This window comes from Mus caroli, unplaced genomic scaffold, assembly GCF_978045245.1.
Source record: "Mus caroli unplaced genomic scaffold, Mus_caroli_1 scaffold_20, whole genome shotgun sequence".
NCBI classification, from domain to species: Eukaryota; Metazoa; Chordata; class Mammalia; order Rodentia; family Muridae; genus Mus; species Mus caroli.
The window spans coordinates 52,923,445-52,948,990 of NW_028227275.1; the positions used below are offsets into that span (position 1 = coordinate 52,923,445).

The 25,546-nt window shown below is 45.6% G+C and overlaps 1 protein-coding gene, 1 long non-coding RNA gene and 8 other non-coding genes across 14 annotated transcripts; 1 reads left to right on the plus strand and 9 right to left on the minus strand.

The window, feature by feature from the left end:
- Positions 1-6,334: 6,334 nt before the first annotated feature.
- On the minus strand, positions 6,335-9,375 carry LOC110285832 (uncharacterized). 5 transcript variants are annotated; one of them, XR_015046230.1, is made up of 10 exons: positions 9,250-9,334; positions 8,557-8,609; positions 8,269-8,349; positions 8,026-8,081; positions 7,710-7,745; positions 7,497-7,531; positions 7,237-7,275; positions 6,958-7,002; positions 6,684-6,719; positions 6,335-6,542 (listed from the first exon to the last, which is right to left on the minus strand). It is a non-coding gene; the product is annotated as an uncharacterized LOC110285832 (long non-coding RNA). The 5 variants fall into 5 exon arrangements; XR_002377087.3 differs by having other exon boundaries at positions 8,032-8,081; positions 9,250-9,329; XR_015046229.1 differs by having other exon boundaries at positions 7,497-7,745; positions 9,250-9,341.
- LOC115030047 (small nucleolar RNA SNORD22) lies at positions 6,793-6,918 on the minus strand. The gene has a single exon (XR_003835638.1). It is a non-coding gene; the product is annotated as a small nucleolar RNA SNORD22 (small nucleolar RNA).
- LOC115030046 (small nucleolar RNA SNORD31) lies at positions 7,100-7,166 on the minus strand. Its single transcript, XR_003835637.1, has one exon. It is a non-coding gene; the product is annotated as a small nucleolar RNA SNORD31 (small nucleolar RNA).
- On the minus strand, positions 7,351-7,419 carry LOC115030045 (small nucleolar RNA SNORD30). The gene has a single exon (XR_003835636.1). It is a non-coding gene; the product is annotated as a small nucleolar RNA SNORD30 (small nucleolar RNA).
- On the minus strand, positions 7,600-7,664 carry LOC115030040 (small nucleolar RNA SNORD29). Its single transcript, XR_003835632.1, has one exon. It is a non-coding gene; the product is annotated as a small nucleolar RNA SNORD29 (small nucleolar RNA).
- Positions 7,814-7,889, minus strand: LOC115030041 (small nucleolar RNA SNORD28). Its single transcript, XR_003835633.1, has one exon. It is a non-coding gene; the product is annotated as a small nucleolar RNA SNORD28 (small nucleolar RNA).
- LOC115030042 (small nucleolar RNA SNORD27) lies at positions 8,149-8,220 on the minus strand. The gene has a single exon (XR_003835634.1). It is a non-coding gene; the product is annotated as a small nucleolar RNA SNORD27 (small nucleolar RNA).
- LOC115030043 (small nucleolar RNA SNORD26) lies at positions 8,429-8,503 on the minus strand. The gene has a single exon (XR_003835635.1). It is a non-coding gene; the product is annotated as a small nucleolar RNA SNORD26 (small nucleolar RNA).
- LOC115030037 (small nucleolar RNA SNORD25) lies at positions 8,686-8,757 on the minus strand. Its single transcript, XR_003835629.1, has one exon. It is a non-coding gene; the product is annotated as a small nucleolar RNA SNORD25 (small nucleolar RNA).
- An 83-nt stretch (positions 9,376-9,458) lies between the features above and the next one.
- Slc3a2 (solute carrier family 3 member 2) lies at positions 9,459-25,318 on the plus strand. Its single transcript, XM_021152135.2, has 10 exons — positions 9,459-9,774; positions 19,132-19,542; positions 19,982-20,155; positions 20,990-21,084; positions 23,123-23,191; positions 23,298-23,356; positions 23,495-23,675; positions 23,754-23,894; positions 24,604-24,687; positions 24,791-25,318. The coding sequence occupies exons 1-10, from the start codon at positions 9,663-9,665 to the stop codon at positions 25,160-25,162; spliced, it is 1,698 nt and encodes a 565-aa protein (XP_021007794.1). The 5' UTR covers positions 9,459-9,662; the 3' UTR covers positions 25,163-25,318.
- Positions 25,319-25,546: the final 228 nt, after the last annotated feature.

Consider the following 25,546-nt stretch of genomic DNA (forward strand, 5'->3'; position numbering starts at 1 on the left):
AGGTGCAGCACTCCGGATTGGCCCCAACTGTGGTTGCTGGGGAGATTTTCCGACTCTATCCCCAGCAACCAATATCACAAACACCTGGCAGTGAGGTGCAGCAGTGGGCACACACCTGGGTTCAAGGAGCGGCCAGAGCATTGTGCACCTCTATTTTTCTAAATCAGTGAAGCTAGTTCTGCTAACACTGACATCTATCTTGCCAATTTCAGGGCTTCTGTGACCTTTTACATTCTGTCAGGACCTTTCAATACTAAGAACAAATACTACACTTGATTTTAGCCAAAAGGCTGAGAAACATTACTTTTTTTCCTTCTAATTGTTCATAGCTTTTTTTTCCTGATGTTGATGCAGGCCTTGATTTTGTTTTGTTTTGTTTTGTTTTTTGTTTTTTAAAAGATTTCTTTATTTTAGTACACTGTAGCTGTCTTCAGACACACCAGAAGAGTGCATTGCATCCCAGTACAAATGGTTGTGAGCCACCATGTGGTTGCTGGGATTTGAACTCAGGACCTCTGGAAGAGAAGTCGGTGCTCTTAACCGCTGAGCCATCTCTCTAGCCCAGGGCCTTGACTTTTTTTTTTTTTTAAGATTTATTTATTTATTTATTTATTTTTATTTTTTTTGTTTTTTTGAGACAGGGTTTCTCTGTGTAGCCCTGGCTGTCCTGGCACTCACTTTGTAGACCAGGCTGGCCTCGAACTCAGAAATCCGCCTGCCTCTGCCTCCCGAGTGCTGGGATTAAAGGCGTGCGCCACCACGCCCAGCAAGATTTATTTATTATATGTAAGTACACTGCAGCTGTCTTCAGACACTCCAGAAGAGGGAGTCAGATCTCATTACCGGTGGTTGCGAGTCACCGTGTGATTGCTGGGAATTGAACTCAGCACCTTCAGAAGAGCAGTCAGTGCTCCTAACCTCTGAGCTATCTCTCCAACCCCCATTGGTTTTGGTTTTTAGAGACAGAGTTTCTCTGTATAGCCCTGGCTGTCCTGGAACTCACTTTGTAGACCAGGCTGGCCTCGAACTCAGAAATCCGCCTGCCTCTGCCTCTCGAGTGCTGGGATTAAAGGTGTACACCACCACGCCTGGCTAGAGCGTTTTTTAAAATAGTGCTTTAAGGGCTGGAGAGATGACTCAGTGGCTAAGAGCACTGGCTGTTCTTTAAGAGAACTGTCTTATACTGTCTCCTCCTTAGCACAGTCATTTGCATAATCCTGCTCATCCTACTTTAACATTCTCCCGATTGGTTCACATACTTTAGAATGGTGATGCCCACAAGGGAGACCCTCCAAGAGGGAGAAAAAGAGAAAGAGAAAGACAGAGAGAGAGAGAGAGAGAGAGAGAGAGAGAGAGAGAGAGAGAATATCTCTGAAAATAATTTATTTTCTTGTTATTCTTCTTTGGAAATTGCAAACAACCCCTCCAAAGATCAACAACCAACAACCCTGCCTCATGGAGCACTAGTACTTAGATACTCTTATGAAAACTTCTCAGAATTCTAATAGTCACACACTCGCAGAAACGCTTTGTGGCAAAAGCACACTTGTAGTAGAGCACGAGAAAAATCATAGTTAGCTGTTGTGGATAGTTCGAAGCCGCCCTATATCTGCGGCTGCTGTGGACAGTTTGAACCTGAGATTAAAACAAAAACACTTTCCATACATTTTTGGTTTTTTTTTTTTTTTTTGGTTTTTCGAGACAGGGTTTCTCTGTATAGCCCTGGCTGTCCTGGAACTCACTTTGTAGACCAGGCTGGCCTCGAACTCAGAAATCCACCTGCCTCTGCCTCCCGAGTGCTGGGATTAAAGGCGTGCGCCACCACGCCCGGCTCCATTTTTGGTTTTAAAGAAACCAAAATTCCAGAATTTTCACTACATATGAGTGAGTGAAGTCCTGAGTGTACTTTGTAGGACATGACAAAGGCCAAGCTCTTAGACCCAGGAGAAAGTGACAAATATTGTCTGCATATGGGTTAGGTTAGAAGGCAAAGTTGCCTTCTGACCCAAGTACAAGTGTTTAACTGGTGATTGTGTAAAACAAAAAACAAACAATTGGGGGCTGGTGAGATGGTTCAGTGGGTAAGAGCACCCGACTGCTCTTCCAAAGGTCCAGAGTTCAAATCCCAGCAACCACATGGTGGCTCACAACCATCTGTAACGAGATCTGGCGCCTTCTTCTGGAGTGTCTGAAGACAGCTACAGTGTACTTACATATAATAAATAAATAAATCTTAAAAAAAAAATTGAAAAACTAACAACTGCATCCTCTTCCTCCTGAATGTTTACAGCCTGAGACTACTTGGTTACAGAGATTTCTCAGAGAGACTACCTAACCCTCGCCCCTGTACTTGGTACCTAATAAGTCGAGGTTCAGTTAGGAGGTAGTAGGATCCATCCATTCCATCTGAGTGAACATACCTGACCTGTAAGTATGTCTATATGTTTTCCCTTCATTCCCTTGCTAATCAGGACCCAGGGCTTGCAGGAACTGGAAGAGCAGCAAGTGCCCTTAACCTCTATGCCACCTTTCCACCCACCTCCACCGTCTCACTGTTGTATAATCACTGCTTCCAGCTAGACTGGCTGGCCATCAAGCACCAGGGATTCTCCTGTCTTTGCCTTGGCAGAGGTGGAATTACAGGTAGGTCCTGTCACTGCTGTGTTTGTTTTCTGGATTTTTGGAGACATTGTTTCTCTGTGTAGTCCTGGCTGTCCCGTAACTAGCTCTGTAAATCAGGCTGACCTTGAACTCAGAGATCACCTCCTGAGCACTGGGACTAAAGGTGTGCACCACCACCACTTGGCTTTTGTTGTTTTGATACTTGGATGGGTGTTGGAGATCAAACGAAGGTCTTCAAACTATCCTGATTCTTTACCAAGTGCCACCTTCCCAGGCTCTGCTTGGTTTTCTGGTTTATTTCCTTTTCTTAAGAATTAAAAAAAAAATTTTTTTTTAGTACAGAATAGAGTTTATTTAGGGCATGGGGAGGGCAGTTAAAGTAGCAGAGGCAGAGAAAAGCAGAGAGGAGAGAGTAGAGTAGAGGCTGGCCATGATCACATGGAGAGGGGAGAAGGAAATGGGGAGGGAGAGGGAGCAAGGGGGTAAGAGGTGAGGGAGAGAAGTGGGAGTAAGGGCTCTTTTTTTGTATTTATTTATTTATTTATTTATTTATTTATTTATTTGAGACAGGGTTTCTCTAAGGGCTCCTTTTTTTTTTTGTATTTATTTATCCATTTATTTATTTATTTGAGACAGGGTTTCTCTGTATAGCCCTCGCTGTTCTGGAACTCACTCTGTAGACCAGGCTGGCCTTTAACTCAGAAATCTACCTGCCTCTGCCTCCCAAGTGCTGGGATTAATGGGTATTTATTTATTTTATGTGAGTACACTGTAGCTGTCTTCACACACTTCGGAAGAGGGAGTCAGATCTCATTACTAATGGTTTTGAGCCACCATGTGGTTGCTGGGATTTGAACTCAGGACCTTTGGAAGAGCAGTCAGTGCTCTTAACCACTGAGCCACCTCTCCAGCCCGTTTACTTACTTTTTAAATAGTCTTGCCATGTAGCTCTGGATGATTAGAAACTTGCCTGTCTCAGCCTCAAGAGTGCTGAGACTAGGATGGCCCACTGGGATGCTAGGCTGAAATTTTTTTATCCTTTTTTATGTGCATGAGTGTGTGAGCTCATGGGTTTTGGAGAATTGTTTTCCTTGGTGCCTTTTGGAGGCCAGAAGAGAGTGTCAGATCCCCTGGGACATAGAGCTGTGGGGTAGTTGTGAGCCACCTGATGGAGTGCTAGGAACTGACACTTTTTGCCTGCCAGACATTGATAGGATCCTTACTGGGAATTTCTTCCCGTGATAGACTAGAAAGTACACAAAACAGGAATGTGTCAAGAACACAAAGTGGGGGCTGGAGAGATGGCTCAGTGTTTAAGAGCACTGACTGCTCTTCCAGAGGTCCTGAGTTCAATTTCCAGCAACCACATGGTGGCTCACAACCATCCATAATGGAATCTGATGCCCTCTTCTGGTGTGACTGAAGACAGCTACAATGTATTCATATGAATGAAATAAATCATAAACACACACACACACACAGAGTGAACTATAGTGAAGCTAGGGTGTTTTTGAAGAGTACAGACTGTTTTGAGTGTACATGTGGGAACATGCCCTGGCACTTTAGCTGTAGTGGGAACCACCTATTCAATTCTGACAGCCAGATGTGTGCATATTGTTGCCATTCTGTTTTGAACTTTTCATGTAGCCAAGAATGACCTTGACTGGGATTACAGATGGGACGCTAGAACTCACCAGAAGCCTCACATCCAACTCCTTGCCTGCTAGAAACCAAGCATTGTTGCCCTTCCTCAACCACCGTATTGTTTTTGTTTTCAGATGGTTTCTGTGCAGCTCTGGCTGTCCTGTTATTCTGTAGACTGGGCTAGCCTGGAACCTCCCGAGTGCTGGAATTAAAGGCATGTGCCATCACACTGTTAGTCTACAATAGCACACTCTATTGTAGACTAACAGTGGCTCCCATACTAGTCTTGCCTAATGAGTAATTTTCTGCAAATATCTGTTCCCTTTCCTGGTACAATGGTAATTTTTTCCCTCCTCTGCCTCAGTGTCTTCATTTTAGCAGTACCCTCAAGTAGCAGGTAACTACTGAGGACAGCAAGACAGAGGCTGATCTGAAACAAATTCTGTTACTTGTACAGTTCACTTCTCTTTTTTTTTTTTTTGGTTTTTTCGAGACAGGGTTTCTCTGTATAGCCCTGGCTGTCCTGGAACTCACTTTGTAGACCAAGCTGGCCTCGAACTCAGAAATCCGCCTGCCTCTGCCTCCCGAGTGCTGGGATTAAAGGCATGTGCCACCATGCCCGGCTGCTTTTTTTTTTTTTTAAAGATTTATTTATTTATTATATGTAAGTACACTGTAGCTGTCTTCAGACACTCCAGAAGAGGGCTCCAGATCTCGTTAGGGATGGTTGTGAGCCACCATGTGGTTGCTGGGATTTGAACTCTGGACCTGCGGAAGAGCAGTCGGGTGCTCTAACCCACTGAGCCATCTCACCAGCCCCACTTCTCAGCTTTTGATGGCCATTTGATTTTTTTTTTTTTTTTTTAGCCTTAGCACAGGACTTAACTGTGGGCTTTTGTTTTTATTTGTTAGTGTGCGCTTTCAAAGCTTGCAGTATTTTGAATACTTGATTTCCTGGTCCTTATATCCCTAAATTTTGAACACTCCAATGTAGTAGTCCCTTTTCATGGACCAATCTGTTCTGTTTAATCTTGGCAATTCCCCTATAGTGTACATGATCAGGAAATGTTATCAGTAAGCTTAAAACCTACATAAAAAGCCGGGCGTGGTGGCACACGCCTTTAATCCCAGCACTCCGGAGGCAGAGGCAGGCGGATTTCTGAGTTCGAGGCCAGCCTGGTTTACAGAGTGAGTTCCAGCACAGCCAGGGCTATACAGAAAAACCCTGACACCCGGACCCCAACATGTTCAAAGACAAGCCCATTAGGCTAGTGATGACACAAGCCACACCCATAAACCTAATGGGATAAGCATGGCAGCAACTCACAATTCCAGTATAGTTAAGACCTCACATCACCTCCCAGACAACTCACTTAAATAGGGTTTCTCTGTATAGCCCTGGGTGTCCTGGAACTCCGTAGACCAAGCTGGCCTCGTCTCAGAAATCCGCCTGCTTCTTAAAAGCGTGCACCATCACGTTTTTATTCACTTTGTGACCCTCAGAAACAAAGTAAATAAGATCATCTGCAACCTTTTGGGTAGGGTTAGTGCTTTTGCAAAGCCTGCTTTGGCTTCCCAGCACCCACAACCCAACCATAGAACTTCACTTCTAGGGAATCTAGCACTGTGGCACCAGCCATTTTTTAGGCAGACCTGTATACAGGCAAAAACCCTAACTTGCGACCTTGATCTACCTGTCCCCCCCTCTCCACGTGCTCATGGCCAGCCTCTTCTACTCCCTAAGCCTTCCTCATGGCTTAAACTTAACAGGCCATGGTCAGCTTCAAATTTACTCTTAGCAAGAAATGGGTGTTTCTTTGTAATTGCAGGATGAATTTAAGTTTCACAGAAGCTCTTGTTAAATAAAAGGAATCTTTAGTAAGTCAATTTCTGCATATCATAATAATTGACCTAGGGAATTCTTAGCCAGATTTCCTGCCCTGCTGATACAAAGTTCAGGTGCCATTACTCCAGACTCCTGCTAAAGAAATCACCAAGTAGAGGGTTTGTACTTTAGTGAAACCAAGACTTATTTTAGGATCCACCCAAATCAAACAAGCCATCACAATTAATAGCATAAAGAGCGTTTATTGCTAGAATACAGAGCTACAAGTCATCAATGGAAGGACCAGATATCAGCTCCTACAGTTAACAATGAATGTGGTTAAGCAAGGAAGGTAAATTTGCAATTGCAAAGAATTATTTCATCTATTTTAAAGTGATCTCTTATGGTGAAACACTGGCCTGGACAAACAGATCTTTCATGATTTCTGTTCCTGCAAGATAAAAAAAATTGAATTAAGAGTAGAAAGCAAAATCATCCTACATTCAATATCAGAAAAAAGACTACAGGCTGTCTAGTTAACCAGTTTCCCACCAACCCTGCCCCGCCCATTCTAATGACTTGAAGGGCTTACCTATCTTTCACTCACAGCTCATTCTTTTCCTCAGACCTGTAAAACAAGTAAATCGCCTTGATTCCTCTTTAATCAAGTGAGAAGTCTTCCCTTTCTACACACAAAAATGATCCCTCAGACAGTTCCTTCTGGAACAAAGTTTCCTCTTTTCCCCCAGCCAGCCCCAGTGGGTTCACCTTTTCAGGCTCTGGAGCTAGGACAGGAAGTAGGACGTGTGAATATTTCTTCATGGGGAAATTATAGTTCAGCTTACTTTGTATCTATGTTTTCTCACCTTATTTTAGCCTGGACTTGAAGATGAAAATACGCTTTAACTTTCCTGGAAAATAGCAAACAATTTGGGCCATTAATGCTTAAGCTTCTTCTACAGAAATCAGACTAGCATAAAAAATTTCCTACTTGATCCAAGATGAGCTCACAACTCAGAAAGTACCTTTCCTCACAGTTATCAGACTGGGGCGGTATTCAGTTCATCAGGGTGAGCAGGAATTCACTAGGTCTAAGTATTATACATTCAACCTTATACTACAAAAAGCATTACTAAGACATATACCTGGTATGGCTCCTTTGCTCTCAGCCAGACACACCCTCTCTGAAACACAAGACAGTCATCAGCAATATTAAAAATCCTGCAGTAGATTGTTCCTATCTAACCCATTATTCTGAGAAAAATCAGATTTCCAAGTCTCAACAGCAATCATCAGCCGAACGAGATTCTATGAAAGTCATCATATATACAGAGTATGTTCTCAGGATCCCCCCACCAGTCCAATGCTATGCACATACACCACACCACATGCCGGAATTACTCACCTGTGAGCCAACAAGCATGGCACTGCTAACAGAACCTGGAGAAAAATAACAAACGTTGAAAAGGCTGGATATAAGCGCCCTTGCCCCCGCACTCTACCCTTTGGTTTCTCAGGTGTTCCTGTGTTTTCATTAGCAGTCATAGTGAGCTAGTTTGATTCATCATAGAAACAGCCAACCTAGTGAACAAACCCCATCCAAAATAATCTAACTAACCTTTGAATGCCTGAGATTCATCATCACCAGGAAAACCTGTGGAAGAGGAACAAGCAGTTATTTTCAACCATCAGGACAGAATTACAATCTCTGTCAGCACTAACTGCCATCAGAACTCTAACATGCTATAAATTCACACCTTCATGGAGTGTTCAGTGCCATCATTTCAAATCATCTGACAGTTGAGTTTTTAAGAGAACAAAGGCCTTAACATAAGATGTTCTCTAGAAATACAAAGAATAAGCAGCAAGAAAGTGGTGTGCTGCCCCAATACTTGTCAGCTACTCTCCCTAGAGAACGCCCAAGCTCTACTTACAATTACCTGTACTCATCCTGGGAGGCAGCTTGAGCTCTTCACGTTGTCACAGTACCCTGGAAACAGAAACAATGTCATTTTAAATGCATTCACAGCCACCTCAGCACCTTCTTTCTTCAGCCCACTTTTCAGTAGTAAGATGACATCACTGCAACTCAGGCATATGCTTGCCATTTACATTGTTCATCATTAAGTGGCCATCTAAATATGCTCCCTAAGAAAGCACCAGCCATCAATACCTACCTGACTACAAGCAAAATATGCTATTTGTAAACTTGAACAGGCCTGGCTCCAAAGTGTAAAGGGCTTTGAGATGAACCATATCTGGAACAGGAAAAAAAAAAACCCCAAACTTCAATAACAGACTTTATGCCACAAACAATCCAAATCCCTGCCAGGCTGTGCTACTCAGAGAATTTTTGTTTTCCCCACTAAACCATCAGAAAGAGAGAGTTCAGTTTTCATATCATCCCTGTAGCACACACAACCTATACTCAATTAAAAAATATTAGTAAAACCATTAACACTTACTCTGAAAAGAGAGTGTACTCCCATCCTTTTGAATGTAAAGTAGCACCTCAAACCTGTAGAAAAGTTAGCATCGGGTTACTTCTACACCAAGAAATCTATAGAGGATGAGAAGGCTGTGGTGTAGGGCCAGCCTCCTCAGAGTTACTTATCCTCACAGAGATATCAGTACAGGTCTGTGAAAAGGTCCTCATCATAGGGGGTGGCCTTGCACTGCCGCCACCATTTTGTCCTTCACAAAATCCTGTCCTCTTTAGGTGTCGAATGCCCTAACATGGTCTCCCCGCTAAGACTACGTAACACATTACCAAAGTCCACGCCTATTAATGCTTTCCACGAGGGTCTTTTAAACCACCAGAAACAAACATTCCGTAAGAAAATACAGGCGGCGGTTCACAACAGTGGCAGATAGATATTTGTGATAAAAGTCAGCCGCAGTTATAGGAAAGCTGATTAAGAGAAAGACAAGAGCCGGGCGTGGTGGCGCATGCCTTTAATCGCAGCACTCGGGAGGCAGCGGCAGGCGGATTTCTGAGTTCGAGGCCAGCCTGGTCTACAAAGTGAGTTCCCAGGACAGCCAGGGCTACACAGAGAAACCCTGTCTCGAAAAGCCCCCCCCCCCCAAAAAAAAAAAGAGATAAAGACACGAAAAAAATAAAGTGAAGAGCGCATCACAGAAAGATGTAGACTACTTACCCCGAGCAAGGAAAAATGAGGCCGACAAGAACAACGTGTGGCCTATAAATAGCTTCTCGCAAAGGCCCACGGGATTTGGAGGTGGGACTAGGACTCACGCAGGCGCTAAGGTAAGCGGAGTGCGAGCGCCGGAGGAATTGTGGGTAGAGGATTCCGCCCACAGGAGCGTGTGGAGAGCTCCGCCTCTGATTTTGCAGCGCGAAAAAGAGGCGCAGGCGCTTTAGGGGATTGCGGCGGTACGCCTTTGGCGCTGCGGCTAGGCGGTTCCTACCCACTGCGGGTAAAACGTCATCGCTGGAGGTTTGGGTTCGCGACCCCTACAGCTCGACTGTCTGGGTCACAACTACCAATATCCATACGTTGAGGCGATTTCTCACCCTCACTCACGCTAAGCCGCGTGTCGATCCATCTCTATGGATCCTGAACCTACTGAACACTCCACCGGCGGTGTCTCGGTTCCCCGCCAGCCGCCCAGCGCGCAGACGGGGCTTGATGTCCAGGTTGTGAGCGCAGCGGGCGACTCAGGTACTGGGCCCTGGGCTGAGCTCGGTTGGATTTTCGCTTCCTTGCATGAAGCCTTTTAGGGAAACCCAGTCAGGACTAGACGTCCTGCGTCATTCTGGAGACCGATTTTTGTGTTTTGCTTCCTGGTCTATTTTCGCCATGTTCTTGGCCCGGATTGAATGAAGTAGGGCCAGCATTAGATGTCATTTATGGAGCATGTTGCATGTTTTGTTTTTAGCAGTGCTATAGATTAAAGCTGCTGCTATGTGCATGTGTAGATAAGTGCTAGACTACTGAGGCTGACACTTCTCCACACAACGGGGCTTACCGTTTAAAGCACCCAATATGCGTTAATATTCCACACTCCTAAAAGTTAGGGATAACCCTCATTTTATGCATGGGTGGTCTTAGATATAAAGAGCTCTGGGGGGAACAATCATTGAATTTACCAGTTTTCTAAGTCGCAGCCATAGACTGGTTATTGAGAGTGTGCAGTAGCATCACCTCACTAGTCATATGCATATAGCAAACATCTATATGCAGAAGCTTGCCTTTCGAACAATTATCATGACTCTCATACTAACTCCTCTTCTGCATAACCTCACTTCATAATCCTACTATTCAAGTTGGAAGGTGTTCAGGTAAAGTTATGGGTGAGAAGCTCGGGTCCCAAAGAGGTTAAGTCATTTGCTGAATGTTACCCAGATAAACAGTATCAGATCCAAGGTATAAATCCAGGCAGCCTGATTTCAAAATCAGCGCTTGCAGAAGACCCTGGTTCAATTCCCAGCTAGTAGCCATCTGCAGTTCCAGTTCCAGGGGATCCAATACCCACTTCTGGCCTCCATGGGCACCTGACACACACGTGCTACATACACATCTAAAGTTTAATTAAAAAAAAAATAATGCTGGGCATGTTGATTCATGCCTTTGGTCTCGCTCTAGGGATGCAGGGTCAGGAGGAGCTCAGCAGCTCAGCATGTACCACATAATGAGTTCTTGTCAGCCAGGGCTACATAGTTGAAACCCTGTTTCAAAAAAGAAAAAAAAAGTATTTTAATTTTTGTCTTTGTCTTTTTTTTTTTTTTTTTTTTTTGGCTTTTCGAGACAGGTTTTCTCTGTATAGCCCTGGCTGTCCTGGAACTCACTTTGTAGATCAGGCTGGCCTCGAACTCAGAAATCCATCTGCCTCTGTCTCCCGAGTGCTGGGATTAAAGGCGTGCGCCACCACGCCCCGCCTGCCTCTACCTCTTGAGTGATGGGATTAAAGGTGTGCAACATCACAGCCCAGCTTTTTTTTTTTTTTAGCGAGGATTCTGTAGTGTTTACAACTGGGGTTGAAGTGATGATTCAGCAGTTCAGATCAAATGGTGTTCTTGTAGAGGACCTAAGTTTAGTTCCTAGTACCCATGTTATGTGACTTATAGCCACCTGAACCCCAGCTCCAGGCAATCTAACTCTCTCTTCTGGCCTTCTTGGGCACCTGTACACATGTGGCATATATTTGTGAATACACAAAAATACACATAAATAAAAATTAAAAGGAAAACAAAAGCAAACCAAGAGCCGGGCGTGGTGGCGCACGCCTTTAATCCCAGCACTCGGGAGGCAGAGGCAGGCGGATTTCTGAGTTCGAGGCCAGCCTGGTCTACAAAGTGAGTTCCAGGACAGCCAGGGCTATACAGAGAAACCCTGTCTCGAAAAACCAAAAAAAAAAAAAAAAAAAAAAAAAAAGCAAACCAAAACAATTCCATTTTCCAGATGAGAAGAGTGATATGCACATATACACATACACGTGTGTGTGTGTGTGTGTGTGTGTGTGTGAATGTATGTATGTATGTATATATATCCAACAGGATCTGGGAGAAGGGAACCAATAAATAAGGCAGCTCGTCTGCCTCTGCCTCCCCAGTGCTTGGATTAAAGGCATACCACCACACTTGGCTCATATAAGCATTCTTTTTTTTTTTTTTTTTTTCGAGACAGGGTTTCTCTGTGTAGCCCTGGCTGTCCTGGCACTCACTTTGTAGACCAGGCTGGCCTCGAACTCAGAAATCCGCCTGCCTCTGCCTCCCGAGTGCTGGGATTAAAGGCGTGCGCCACCACGCCCGGCTTTCATATAAGCATTCTTGACTGAAATACTATTTTCATTTCCTAGAATTCTCTTTTGAGTTATTTCTTTTTTTTTTTTTTTTTTAATTTATTTATTATATGTAAGTACACTGTAGCTGTCTTCAGACACTCCAGAAGAGGGCGCCAGATCTCGTTACGGATGGTTGTGAGCCACCATGTGGTTGCTGGGATTTGAACTCTGGACCTTCGGAAGAGCAGTCGGGTGCTCTTACCCACTGAGTTATTTCTTCTTTAATTAATAAGTTGAATAAAATCATGTGTTTCATCTTGTGTTTATATTGAGCTGTGTTTCAACTTTTAAAAATTACACCTTAACTCATTGCTTTTTTTCTTACTCATTTATTCATGTGTGTGTGTGTGTGTGTGTGGCTGTATGTGTGGATAGGGGAGTGTGCATGCTTTAGCATATCTGGAAGTCACAGGTCAACTTTGAGGAGTCAGTTCTATCCTTACAGTTTGGGTTCCAGGGGTTGAACTCAGGCCCTCAGGGTTGTGGAACAAGTATTTTTACCCGGTGAGCCTTCACACCAGCCCATGGTTTTGTTTTTGAGTCTTCACACCAGCCCATGGTTTTGTTTTTGAGTCATGTTCTTAAGTAGCCTGGGTTGGCCTGGAACTCGATATCTAGCCAAGGATGAGCTGACTTTGAACTTCGGATCCTCTTGCCTCTATGCTTTGAGTACTGAGATTGCAGGTGTGTGCCAGGATACCAGGTTTTATGAGGCAGTGAGGTTCAAACCCAGGACTTTTTCTATTCTAGCAAGCCCTCTACTAACTGAGACACATTCCCAATCTTACCCCTCGGTTTTTGTTGAACTTTCACACGCCAGTCAGTTTGTTCCCTTCTAGTCCATTCTTTTAAGTTGTAGCTTGAATGTTCAATTCACAGCACCCACATGGCAGCTAACCACTATCTGTTACTTCAGTTCCAGGGAATCTGACACCTTCTTCTGGTCTCCAAGGGCACCAGACAGGCACATGGTACACAGACATCCATGTAAACAAAACACCCTTACACATAAATTTAAAAACAAAACAACAACAAAGCCCCAACTGTTCACTTCTCCTCTTACGGTGTTTCAGTGCCCCCTTTGTTATCGTAAGGCTACAATCCAGTTTGACTTTACTTCTGTAAAGAAACATTGCTCCCTTGCCAATTTGTTTCTGTCCCAGTTTTCTTCCTGTTGCTGTTATAAAATATCCTGACAAAAAGAAACTTGGGGGAGAGAGAGGTTTATTGTAGCTTACAGCTTCTGGTTACAGTCCATCATTGTCAGGGAATTAAGACAAGCTTCAAAAAACCACATCACATCTGTAGCCAAGAACAAAAATGAACGACTGCCTTCCTGCCCACCTGCTTGTTTGCCTGTCCTTAGCTCAATTTCTCTACTCTTAGCTCAGGACCCACTATGGAATGAACGATGCCATATGCAGTGGACTTTGTCTTCCTACATCAAATAAGCCTGTTAACCACAGACAGGTCAGCCCATTGTATATAATCCCTCATTGGAACTCTCTTCCCAGGTGATTTAGATTGTGTCAAGTTGGTAGTTAAAGCTGACCATCTATTTCTTTTTTATTTTTATATTTATTTTTTTTAAAGAACTTTTTTTTTTAAGCCGGGCATGGTGGCACACGCCTTTAATCCCAGCACTTGGGAGGCAGAGGCAGGCGGATTTCTGAGTTCGAGGCCAGCCTGGTCTACAGAGTGAGTTCCAGGACAGCCAGGGCTATACAGAGAAACCCTGTCTCAAAAACAAACAAACAAACAAACAAACAAAGAACTTTTTTTTAGATTTATTTATTTTGTGTGAGTACACTGTAGCTATTTTCAGACAGACCAGAAGAGCGCATAGATGGTTGTGAGCCACCATGTGGTTGTTGGGAATTGAACTCAGGACCTCTGGAGGAGCAGACAGCTCTCTCTTTTTTTTTTTTTTTTAAAGATTTATTATATGTAAGTACACTGTAGCTGTCTTCAGACACTCCAGAAGAGGGCGCCAGATCTCGTTGCGGATGGTTGTTGAGTCATCATGTGGTTGCTGGGATTTGAACTCTGGACCTTCAGAAGAGCAGTCGGGTGCTCTTACCCACTGAGCTATCTCACCAGCCCACAGACAGCTCTCTTAACCACTGAGCCATCTCTCCAGCCCTCTATTTCTTTTTTAAACAGATTATTACTGCAATTATTTATTCTGTGTGTGAGCCCACATATGCAGGTATGCTTCAGTGCACATGTAGAGGGCAGAGGGCAATTTTCAGGAGTTGTTTCTCTCCTACTATGGGTCCCAGAGACAGTACACAGGTCATCACAACATCACAACCAAGTGAGTTCCAGGGACTGACCGACAGGCTTGAAAGCGAGCACCTTAAATTGCTGAGCAGTCTCACCAGTTCCTCCCTGAGCCTGACCCACCACTCTCACCAGCCACAAATGCTTGAGATTTGATCTTATGCAGGGGAATCATCTCCCCACTGTCTAAGAGGATGTAAGACACAAATAGAATGCAATATGTAATTATTAATTTAGTACTTCAGATGATAGGGAGATAGATGATGTTAGATATATAGGCACATACATGCTAGGTGGTGCTCTACCACTAAGCAGATATAAACACTTTGTTTTTGAGAGCTTGGGCTGGCTTTGAGCTCTTACGTTTGAGCTCTTGCCTCAACCTCCCTCTATAGTTTTGATTTTTTTTTTTTTTTTCAGTTTCAATTGATTCACCATCACTGGCTAGAGTGCTAATGAATGTTTGGTCAAAGAACAAGCCTGCCCCCACCTGGTAGCAAGAGGCACTGCCTCCTTGTGGTGGAAAAGGGCAATATGCAAATGAGTAGAGCTTCATTTGGAACTGGGAGACCCAAGTGGAGAAGTTCTGTCAGTCTTTGTTTTAGGGACTTGAACATGTTAAACATACTCCGCACCACTAAGCTATAGCCCTAACACTATTTATTTATGTAACAATTTATTTTATTTTATTTTATTTTTTGGTTTTTCGAAACAGGGTTTCTCTGTATAGTCCTGGCTGTCCTGGAGCTCACTTTGTAGACCAGGCTGGCCTCGAACTCAGATATCCGCCTGCCTCTGCCTCCAGAGTGCTGGGATTAAAGGTGTGTGCCACCACGCCTGGCTACAATTTATTTTATTTTTTTTTTTTCTTTTTTTTTTTTTTTGGTTTTTCGAGACAGGGTTTCTCTGTGTAGTCCTGGCTGTCCTGGAACTCACTCTGTAGACCAGGCTGGCCTCGAACTCAGAAATCCGCCTGCCTCTGCCTCCCAAGTGCTGGGATTAAAGGCGTGCGCCACCACGCCCGGCCTTACAATTTATTTTTTTATTTACTTTCATACTCATGTGAGTGGGTGCTATGTAGCAAGTGTGGAGTTCAGGAGATCATTTTTGAGGGGTGGTTCTCTCCTTCCACCATATGAGTCCCTGGGATTAAACTCAGGTCATTATACTTGACAGCAGAGGCTATTACCTGTTTAGCCATCTTACCAGGTCCTAAGTTAGCTTCTTCTGTCTTTTATGGTTCTGAGGATTGATCTCTGGGGCCTTGTGTGTGCTGGGCAAGCAAGTGCTCCTACTACTGAACTATGCCCTAGTCTAAATAATAGATTAATTAATTTTATAGGTTTGTTTATTTTGTGTGTGTGGGTGTTTAATGTCTGCACATATCATGTGTGTGCAGTGTTCGTGGAGACCAGGAGAGGGCATAGGAGCTCCTGGAACTGGAATTCTATATGGTTGTTAGCTGCCTTGTGAGGGCTGGGAATTGAACCCTGGTTCTGTGGAATAGCAATCAGTCCTCTTAAGCACTGAGCCATCTCTCCACCCCCCACTATTAATTTATTTTTGAGATCATGTTTCCCTCTGAAGCCTAGGTTGACTTTGAACTTGTAATTTTCCTGCCTCAGCCTTCCAGAGTGTTAGGATTACAGGTGCACCTTAAACCCAATTCCCTTCTACTTAGTTTTTGAGGCTGTTTAGGAATATGACTCCCCTCTATTAATAGCTGGTACCCACAGATTCTACCGTTCATCTCCTCCTTTGTGTGGTCTGTTCAAGACACCCTATGTTACATAGGTGCTTTCTTGCATGGTGCATAAATGATGATGGTTCTGATGGGAACTAGGTTACTGGCTTGTGCACTTCCAGTCATTTTGGTTTTGCTTCAGCATGGAAGAACTGTTTCAAGGTTATCAAAGACAAGCTGAATCGATGTGACATTAGGGCTTGATAATGTTAGACTGCATTCAACACGTGATGGGATGTTCTGGATGTGCTGTGACTCAGTGCTTCCTGGTCACTTTGTACTTTGGTTACGTGTGATAAATGTGGTGGTTCAGTCCTGTGGTCTTTGCATTCTCAGTGGCTCAGCTGTGCCCCTCCCTTTCTCACTGTCAGCCCTAGACAGTCTTGGAGGCGGCACTTAGCTTCAAATGATTCAGGTGCTCCTCTCACCAGTATATTCCTGCTGACTTGGGTAAATGTCTCCTCTGCACCTTTGGGCTTCAGTTCTCCTTATGGCTTCACCCAATCAACTCATCCCAGCATATCTATTATATTTACCCCATTTTTGTCTTTGTTGTTCGCCCAGGCTGGCCTCAAACTTGTTGTGTGGTTGAGGGTTACTTTGAACTCTTCATGCCTCCACTTCCTGGGGTTTTAGGCCTGTGCCTCCTCTGTGCCTGGTTTATGTGGTGCTAAGGATAGAACTCAGGGCTTTCAAATGCTAAGCAAGCACTCTGGCTGAGCTACACCCCCAGTCCTTCATCCTTCACTGCTTGTGGCGTTGCACATGGTAGGAAAGCACCCGTCTTCTGAACTGCATCTTCAGTCCTGTAAGTGTTTATTAGTCAACTTTGTTAGTTATTGTGTTCTATCCCTGGTAAGGGAAAGCAATCTACTCCAAGCATTGAGAGATGCTGTCCCCTGAGTTAGAGCTTGAATGAGGAAGAGTAACTGAGCAGGAAGATCCAAACAGCAGGACAGCATGCACATGAGGCGTTAAGAATGGAAATACCCTGTGTGTTGTGACTTTGGCAGGTGCTAGAAAGCTGCTATGGCTGAACAGTAGTGATTAGGAAGGTGTGCTGGGTGAAGACACTGATGGGAGCTCACTTCTCCAAGATGCTTAGGAATAGATTTCTGCCACTTGGAGGTGGGGGCTGGGAGATACTGTGTTACCTTAAATTTCACTTACTTTGTGGAGGGCAGTGAGCTGTGTGGAGGTCAGAAGACAGCTCCTGGGAATCAGTTCTCTTTTCACTGATCACTGAGGAGTAAACTCAGGTTGTCAGGTTTGCTGGCTAGGCACCTTTACCAGATGAACATTTTTTTTTTCTTTTTTTGTTTGGTTTTACAAGACAGAGTTTCTTTGTGTAGCCCTGGCTGTCCTTGAACTCACTTTGTAGACCAGGCTGGCCTCGAACTCAGAGATCCGCCTGCCTCTGCCTCCCGAGTGCTGGGATCAAAGGCGTGCGCCACCACGACTGGCTCCAGATGAACATCTTGTTGGTTTGATCCATCTTGTTTTCTTTTTTTTTTTTTTTTTGGTTTTTTTCGAGACAGGGTTTCTCTGTATAGTCCTGGCTGTCCTGGAACTCACTTTGTAGACCAGGCTGGCCTCGAACTCAGAAATCCGCCTGCCTCTGCCTCCCGAGTGCTGGGATTAAAGGTGTGCGCCACCACGCCCGGCTTCCATCTTGTTTTCAATTTGGTTGATTGAAACACCATGTTTCTAATGAACATTTCATCAAACTGTTTCAAGGAGTGCTTCTGCTTCACAGTCCACAAACCTTGAGCTTTCATGCTGTGTATAAACTCTGTATTGGACTTTTCTTATCTGTCATGCCCAGGGCAAGGTAGGACTCTTATCAACTATGAACACTAGCATGACCCTTAGCCTCTACCCTCTTCCTAGGAGCTGGTGTATAGACTTTTCTCTAGTGAGGTTGGGGAGGACCTTTGGGAATTCAAAAGGACAGTGGCAGGTGATGAGACTTTCCATATCCCATCCTCTCTACTGTTCTGGCCTTGGCTTCTGCTTTCTTCCAGATACATAGCAATCTTGGCTGCCAGCCTAGGGGGGGAGAGGGAGAAAGGACCTGTTGTTTCCTTCTGATTCTCTCTGAAAATAACCTAATTGGCTGTGGTAAAGAACACAAAGTTCCTGAAATTGTTGGCACCTCCTAGAGTTGATGTTCACTTGTCCCTGCTGCTAACCCAGTCTGCCCCATTTACCCTTCCTCTTGCCAAGGACCTCTGCCGGGGGAATTTGAGAAACTTTCAAAGTGCGAGGGAACTAAGCTGCTTCCAGGGCCTAGCATAGTCAACTGATGGAGCCCGGCACACTAGAGGGTTTGAGAGTTATTGCAAGGTGGTTAAGAGTTAGAACAGCTTGTATATTAAAGGGGTAGGTGCCTCAATACCTTCCGAGTGTTTATTACAGCCCCATTAATCTCTTCTGGATGCCTGATTCCCAGTAATCCAACATTCTTGCTAGTAACTAGGGTGAGATAAGAAGGGTAGTGACCACGTCAACTCTGCAGTTGAATTTTAAAATCAAGAAGAACGGATTTGAGTTGATCCTATGCAGTTGATGAAGCAAAGGATTGGAGTGGGTGCCCAGTAAGTAGTTGCTGCCTGAGGAATTAAATTCAAGGAGTCTTGAAAGGTGAGTACGTGTAAGCCTCGAGGAGAATCCAGGAACTCAGCTAAGTCCGGAGTCTGAGAAGATGTGCGTAAAGCAGAAGTGGGAGGTAGTGCCAAGGTCTGTGTGAAGTTGGGGAGATCAGCCTGAGCCGTGCTTGGGGCGAAGGGATCACGAAGTGGATGGAGACTGGTGTCATCTTGTGGAGAGAAAAGAGGCCTCGCAGGGTAAGGGGCCGGAAGGTCGGAGGAGGGGCTTTGAAACCTGGTCAAGACAAATTCACGTTTGTTATTCTAAGGGTTTCTGACCACAAGCTCCCCTTCCCAGACTTTTGCAGGAATAAGCGTTAGGGATAGACGGGCGTATTCAGCGAGGCTGGAGGTGCGAAAAGACTTCTCGGCACCCCTTTAAGAGGCGGACCGGGGCGGAGTCCTGGGTCACTTCCCCGCCGCCACGCCCGCCCAGCGGCAGAAGCAGTTAGGAAGCTAAGCTAGCCTCACGGCCTCGGGACGCCTCTCTGAACGGGGATCCAGGCAGGATTAGAGCTGCCTCACTGACTACAGGCCGTGTCGTGTCACCGTTTCTGCAGGCACCATGAGCCAGGACACCGAAGTGGACATGAAAGATGTGGAGCTGAACGAGCTAGAACCGGAGAAGCAGCCCATGAATGCAGCGGACGGGGCGGCGGCCGGGGAGAAGAACGGTCTGGTGAAGATCAAGGTGGCGGAGGACGAGACTGAGGCCGGGGTCAAGTTCACCGGCTTATCCAAGGAGGAGCTACTGAAGGTAGCGGGCAGCCCGGGCTGGGTGCGCACCCGCTGGGCGCTGCTGCTGCTCTTCTGGCTCGGTTGGCTGGGCATGCTGGCGGGCGCCGTGGTTATCATCGTTCGGGCGCCGCGCTGCCGTGAGCTGCCCGTACAGAGGTGGTGGCACAAGGGCGCCCTCTACCGCATCGGCGACCTTCAGGCCTTTGTAGGCCCGGATGCGGGAGGCATAGCTGGTGAGTAGGGTGTGCACCCTCATCCCTTGCCCCCATGAACCCCTCGTTTAATCAGGCATTCTGCTGCTCTTTTCTTTCCTCCTCGTCTTCTCTAGAACGCTGGTGATTCTTTACTGCACCCTATTTTTTTGGGACGACTCCCTGGCAAATAATCCCCTCCTTTCTTAAAAAAAAAAAAAAAAACAAAAAAAAAAACGCTAGCCCGACCCCTACTTCTTCCTAAGGGTGCCTGACTCAGCACATCATCTTTCTCCTCCCCCTCCCCCAACCACGCGGCCCTGAGCCAGTTCAAACCAGTTTCTGAAGTAATTTGTGAGACTCCTTGCGTCAGCTACTTTGTCTCATGATCCCCTTCAGAGGAAGTCGGAAAGTGGTGGAGAGAATGTGGAGGCTGGAGGCTTTTCATGCCCTATTGGTTAACCCCACCCTCTCCTCCTAGGTCTGAAGAACCGTCTGGAGTACTTGAGCACCCTGAAGGTGAAGGGCCTAGTGCTAGGCCCAATTCACAAGAACCAGAAGGATGAAGTCAATGAAACCGACCTGAAACAGATTAATCCCACTTTGGGCTCCCAGGAAGATTTTAAAGACCTTCTACAAAGTGCCAAGAAAAAGAGTGGGTCTTTCTAAGGAACTGGAAAGGGTTTGGCATTCTGGCCAAGAAACAGGATAGAGTTTTTGTCTGATTTTCTCCTAACTGGCTCAGTTTTTTTTTTTTTTTTTTTTTGTGTGTCAGGCACAAGGGAAATATGTTATGATTCACACTAAAAAATGTGGTTCACGTGTGAGCGTAATTTTTATGTATTTATTTTGGTTTTGGTTCTGAGGTAGGGTCTCACCATGTAATTGGTTGGCCTGTACCTGACTACCATGACCAGGCCGATGAGAGTTTACAGAGCTCCACTGGTCCCGAGTGCTAGACTTAAGTGTGTCACCATGGCTCGATAAATTAAATGGATTTTAAATGTATAAAGTAGATCCTATATATACAAGAGATTCAAATTCTGCTTTAGAGTTCACTATAGAGGGCTGAAAACAGCTCAGTTTGTAAGAGTGCTTGTCTAGGATCCATGAAGACCTGAGTTTGATTCCTCAGCACAACACAAACAGCATGTGCCTATAACCCCACACTTGGGAAGGAGATGTAGGAGCTTATTTATCTCAGGCAGCAGCCCACATGCACAGAACCCTGACTTCATTGGAGGAGAAAATAAGAAAGAAACCAAAACCTCAATATGGAAACTTGTTGAGAGACTGTGGCTTGTGTGTGTGTGTGTGTGTGTGGGTGGGGGTGGGGGGGCAGAGGGGTAACGGCTCCAGTGTAAAACCACCTGGGGCTTCCTTCAGATTCTGTACAAACCATACATAGGTGCGCTTAGTAACCGTGTGTTCAACTTCCTTGTTGCCTCTTCTTCCTCAAAGGATTTCTCTCAACTGGTTATTTTTCTAGGTATTCACATCATTTTGGACCTCACTCCCAACTACCAGGGCCAGAATGCGTGGTTCCTCCCTGCTCAGGCTGACATTGTAGCCACCAAAATGAAGGTGAGGTTTCATGGCCGACAGCATACAGATGTTGGGGCTGTGTGGATTTATCCACTGCAAGCCTCGTGTGCACATTGTGTGGTTCTCCCAAGCAGGAATACCTCTTCCCATAGCCGGAAGGATAGGCCCAGGTGCACGGTGTTTCTTCTTGTTTCTGTTCTGACTGCTGTGTGTGTGTGTTTCCTTTACTCTAGAAGTGAGGCTATGCCAGGAAGGGAATTTCTCAGATGTCAGTCTGGAACTGGAAGTTTAATTTTTCTTTTTGTGATAGGAAGTCTTTTCTCTCTCTGTGGGAATCCTGACCTGACTGGTTTCCCAGTTTTTGTTTGATGTATTTGGAACTGAGCCCAGTCTGAAATTATAAGTACTAGACAAGAGTTTAGTATCTGGTATTTTATCTTCCCCCATATTTTATTATTTTTTAAAGGGTTAACTCCACTATCAATGCTTTTTAAGGTTTGCTTTTATGCATATGAGTGTTTGTGTACTATGTGCATGTTTGGTGCCCCAGCACATGGGAGTTTAAGGTTACCCTCAGCAATGGAGATCTAGAACGCAAATCTCCCAGCAACTAGCAAGAGCCAAACTGGGTGATTGTAGGAGTCTCCAAAGGCAAGACAGAAAATAGAGAGGGTATTGAACAGCCAAGAAAGGATATTGGATCCCCTGGAGCTGAAGTTACAGACTGTTGTGAGCTGCTGCCACGTAGGTGCTGGGAACTGAACCTGGCTCCTCTGCAAAAGTGACAAGCTCTTGACTCTGCGGAAGCTGTTACCACTGAGCTCTCTCTCTAGCCTCCTGTCCCAAGTATTTTATAGCTGATTTTTAATTTGTTTAGTAAACCCACAAAATATCTGTTCCTGACAATCTGTTACTGAAGAAACTGAGATGCAGCCACTTCCTGTATTCCAAACCGGAAGTCTCAAGGGTCTTCTCTGGTCTGCCTTTACCTTGAGGTAGTGGCTTAAACTTGGTACTCACCAGGTTAGGGTAAAGCTTCTAATGTCAGCCCAGCTTCTGATGCCTACGTTTTAGGACACTGGCCGGTCCAGGGTGCACATAACCAAGGAAAGGCAGATGCTGACACTTTTGGATTCTAAGTATGTGGGTGAGACCCCTACAATCACCCAGTTTGGCTCTTTTGGTTGCTGTGAGATTTGCGTTCTAGATCTCCATTGCTGAGGGTAACCTTAACCTCCCAAGTGCTGGGATCCTATACTTAATAGGAAGTTTGTTATAAGTTACTGATAAGAGAGTTCAAAGTAGTAGAGAAAGCCTGTAGCCTAGCACTTGAGAGTTGGAGGGAGGCAGGAGGATGAGAAGTTAAAGCACAGCCTCAGTTATGTAGTGAGTTGGAGACTGGTCTGAAGTCAGAAAGAAAAGTTACTGATATGTTTTTCAGGTGGTAGCCTCAGGTGAAGATGGGAGAGCGAGTGAGAAGGGAAGAAAGGAAGTGTGGGGCTGGGTTCTGTGCTGTCAGTTGAAGCCAGGGTTTAAACCTTCAGGCCTGGGCCTGTTCTACAGAGCTGGCTTCTTTTCAGATGTCTCAACAGCCCTCAGGCTGTGTTTTGAATTTCAAACTTCTCATTCTTGGCCTTGCTCCCAGCAGCTCTTGTAGAAGAGCACACACTCTCTAAACCTCAGGAAACAAAGAGAGGAGAAAGGAGTACATTTGCCTCAGGGTCCTATCTGTTCTGTTCCCCAATTACAACCTTGGCGTGTCTTCTCTAAGCCTATTTCTTCATCTCCAATTTGAGGGTATTTTCATCCCACATACTAAGTGTTAAGTGTCAGAGCTGTGCGTGCATGTTTTCTCTTGGGCCATTTCTGAGCTGTTAAAAATGAAGGAATGTGATTTGCCAAAGGCAAGACAGAAAATGGACAAGTGCTGTTACACAGTAAATGCATGGGTGGGGCACCGAGGGCTAACCTTTGACACTGGGAGACTGAACCCTCTTTACTGTAGGTCGCAGGGGAATTTGAGGTAGGTGAGGGCTTGCTTGTATGTTGACCTTGCCTGTTCTTTTGTCCCCTGTAGGAAGCTCTGAGTTCTTGGTTGCAGGACGGTGTGGATGGTTTCCAGTTCCGGGATGTGGGAAAGCTGATGGTGAGTGCCCTTTCTGCATTGAGAGGCAAAAAGCTGTGGTGAGAAGAGTGGGTCTCAGCCATGGCGAGGTGGTGTTCCCTGTTCTGACTCTGCTTTTTTCTACTAGAATGCACCCTTGTACTTGGCTGAGTGGCAGAATATCACTAAGAACTTCAGTGAGGAGAGGTAGGTACCAGCACCCCTGCCTGGCTGAGCCCATTGTGAGAGCCTTGAGAGGGGAGTTTTCTAGTCTTGAGAACTCTTCTCTTTTATTCTTTATCTCCTGACATTTTCTAATCACACTCCTATCCTTGCTTTGTGCAGGCTTTTGATTGCAGGGACTGAGTCCTCTGACATGCAGCAAATTGTTAACATACTTGAATCCACCAGTGACCTGCTGTTGACCAGTTCCTACCTGTCAAATTCCACTTTCACTGGGGAGCGTACTGAATCCCTAGTCACTAGGTTTTTGAATGCCACTGGCAGCCACTGGTGCAGCTGGAGTGTAAGTAGCATGGGTTTAGGGGAAGGTGGGAAGTGGTAGATGAAGGGTGGGCATGCTCAAAGGTGTATCCTCCTCCAGGTGTCCCAGGCAGGACATCTCGCAGACTTTATACCGGACCATCTTCTCCGACTCTACCAGCTGCTGCTCTTCACTCTGCCAGGGACTCCTGTTTTTAGCTACGGGGATGAGCTTGGCCTTCAGGGTGCCCTTCCTGGACAGGTACCACTTGTCTTCTACCCAGCACAGGGTGGTAGAAGTGTTTATCACTTTATGGCATCTGTGCGTGGCAACAGACAGACAACAGCCTTGAGGTGGAACTTTGTCAGTTGTTTGTGAGCTATGTGGCAAGTGTGTATCTTTTAAACAGGGTTTTCCTATTGTCAGACTGGTTGTATAGCCTGGGCTGGCCTCAGACACTAAGTAGCCCAGTTCTGGAATGGCACTCAGCTGGGAATGCTTGTGTGTTTGTGTGGGTGGTGGGGGTAGGTACTTACATGAGATCAGTACAGTTTTGCCTTTAACCTTTATGTGGGTTCTGGGGATCAAACCCAGCTGGTCAGCTTGCATGGTGCTTTTCCCCATTGAATCACCTCCCCAGACCCCAAAGACCTATTTTCAAAGGAAATGTCTGGTATCTGGTAAGATGTTCAGAACAGAAGCCAACATTTCTTGGCTGGACAGTAGTATTTTATACCCATTGGCTAGAGGCTTTGAGCGCTCTGGGAGCTGAAGCTTGGTGAGAGTCCGGACAAGCAGAAAGGTTCATCGTAGTGGTGACCAGATGAGGTCCTGTCCCGGGGCCTTGCCACAAAGGCATCCACCCGCAGAACCAGCAGAAAACAACACAAAATGGTGAAATGGAAAGAGAATAGGAGGAAGGGGAATGGACCCACTCTTTTTTTAAAGTCCCACATTCTCTGTTTGTTAGCCTGCGAAGGCCCCACTCATGCCATGGAATGAGTCCAGCATCTTTGACATCTCAAGACCTGTAAGCCTCAACATGACAGTGAAGGTAAGCAGTTGAGGCCTGCCCCTCAGGGTGGGCAGGTGCCTTACAGATGGACAGAGATCGATCCCCCTCATTCCTTCCTTCTGTGTGTGTCCATCATTTTCAGGGCCAGAATGAAGACCCTGGCTCCCTCCTTACCCAGTTCCGGCGACTGAGTGACCTTCGGGGTAAGGAGCGCTCTCTGTTGCACGGTGACTTCCATGCACTGTCTTCCTCACCTGACCTCTTCTCCTATATACGACACTGGGACCAGAATGAGCGCTACCTGGTGGTGCTCAACTTCCGAGATTCGGGCCGATCAGCCAGGCTAGGGGCCTCCAGCCTCCCTGCTGGCATAAGCCTGCCGGCCAGCGCTAACCTTTTGCTCAGTACCGACAGTGCCCGGCAAAGCCGTGAGGAGGGCACCTCCCTGAAGCTGGAAAACCTGAGCCTGAATCCGTATGAGGGCTTGCTGTTACAGTTCCCCTTTGTGGCCTGATCCTTCCTATGCAGAGCCTACCACCCTCCTTTGTTCTCCCCAGGCCTTTTGGATTGTAGTCTTCCTCTCCTTGTTTTTAAACTTTTGCAGATTACATACGAATTCTTATACTGGGTGTTTTTGTCTTCAAATAAAAAAATCACCCCTGCCTCATGAGATTGTGTCTTTCATCCTTCCTTCCTTATAGAAGAACTAACTTTCTCTTGCTCCTGTTCTCTTTTGCTCCTCCCTACCCCTGCCATAGTCACAGCCAGTTGTAGACAGCTATTCCAGCTCTTAAATTAATCATTTAGAGACCAAGGCTAGAGAAGGGCTCTTCCACCGTTAACAGCAAAGTGTCTTGGCTGGAGTAGCCACACCTCCTCACTCTGGCCCAAGAATTTT

Excerpts from the sequence above, each read along its gene's own strand:
- Slc3a2 (XM_021152135.2), top strand. The coding sequence starts at position 9,663 with ATGGATCCTGAACCTACTGAACACTCCACCGGCGGTGTCTCGGTTCCC. Across the intron at positions 9,775-19,131 it reads GAGCGCAGCGGGCGACTCAG|GCACCATGAGCCAGGACACC; the intron begins GTACTGGGCCCT and ends CCGTTTCTGCAG. Across the intron at positions 23,357-23,494 it reads AAGAACTTCAGTGAGGAGAG|GCTTTTGATTGCAGGGACTG; the intron begins GTAGGTACCAGC and ends TGCTTTGTGCAG.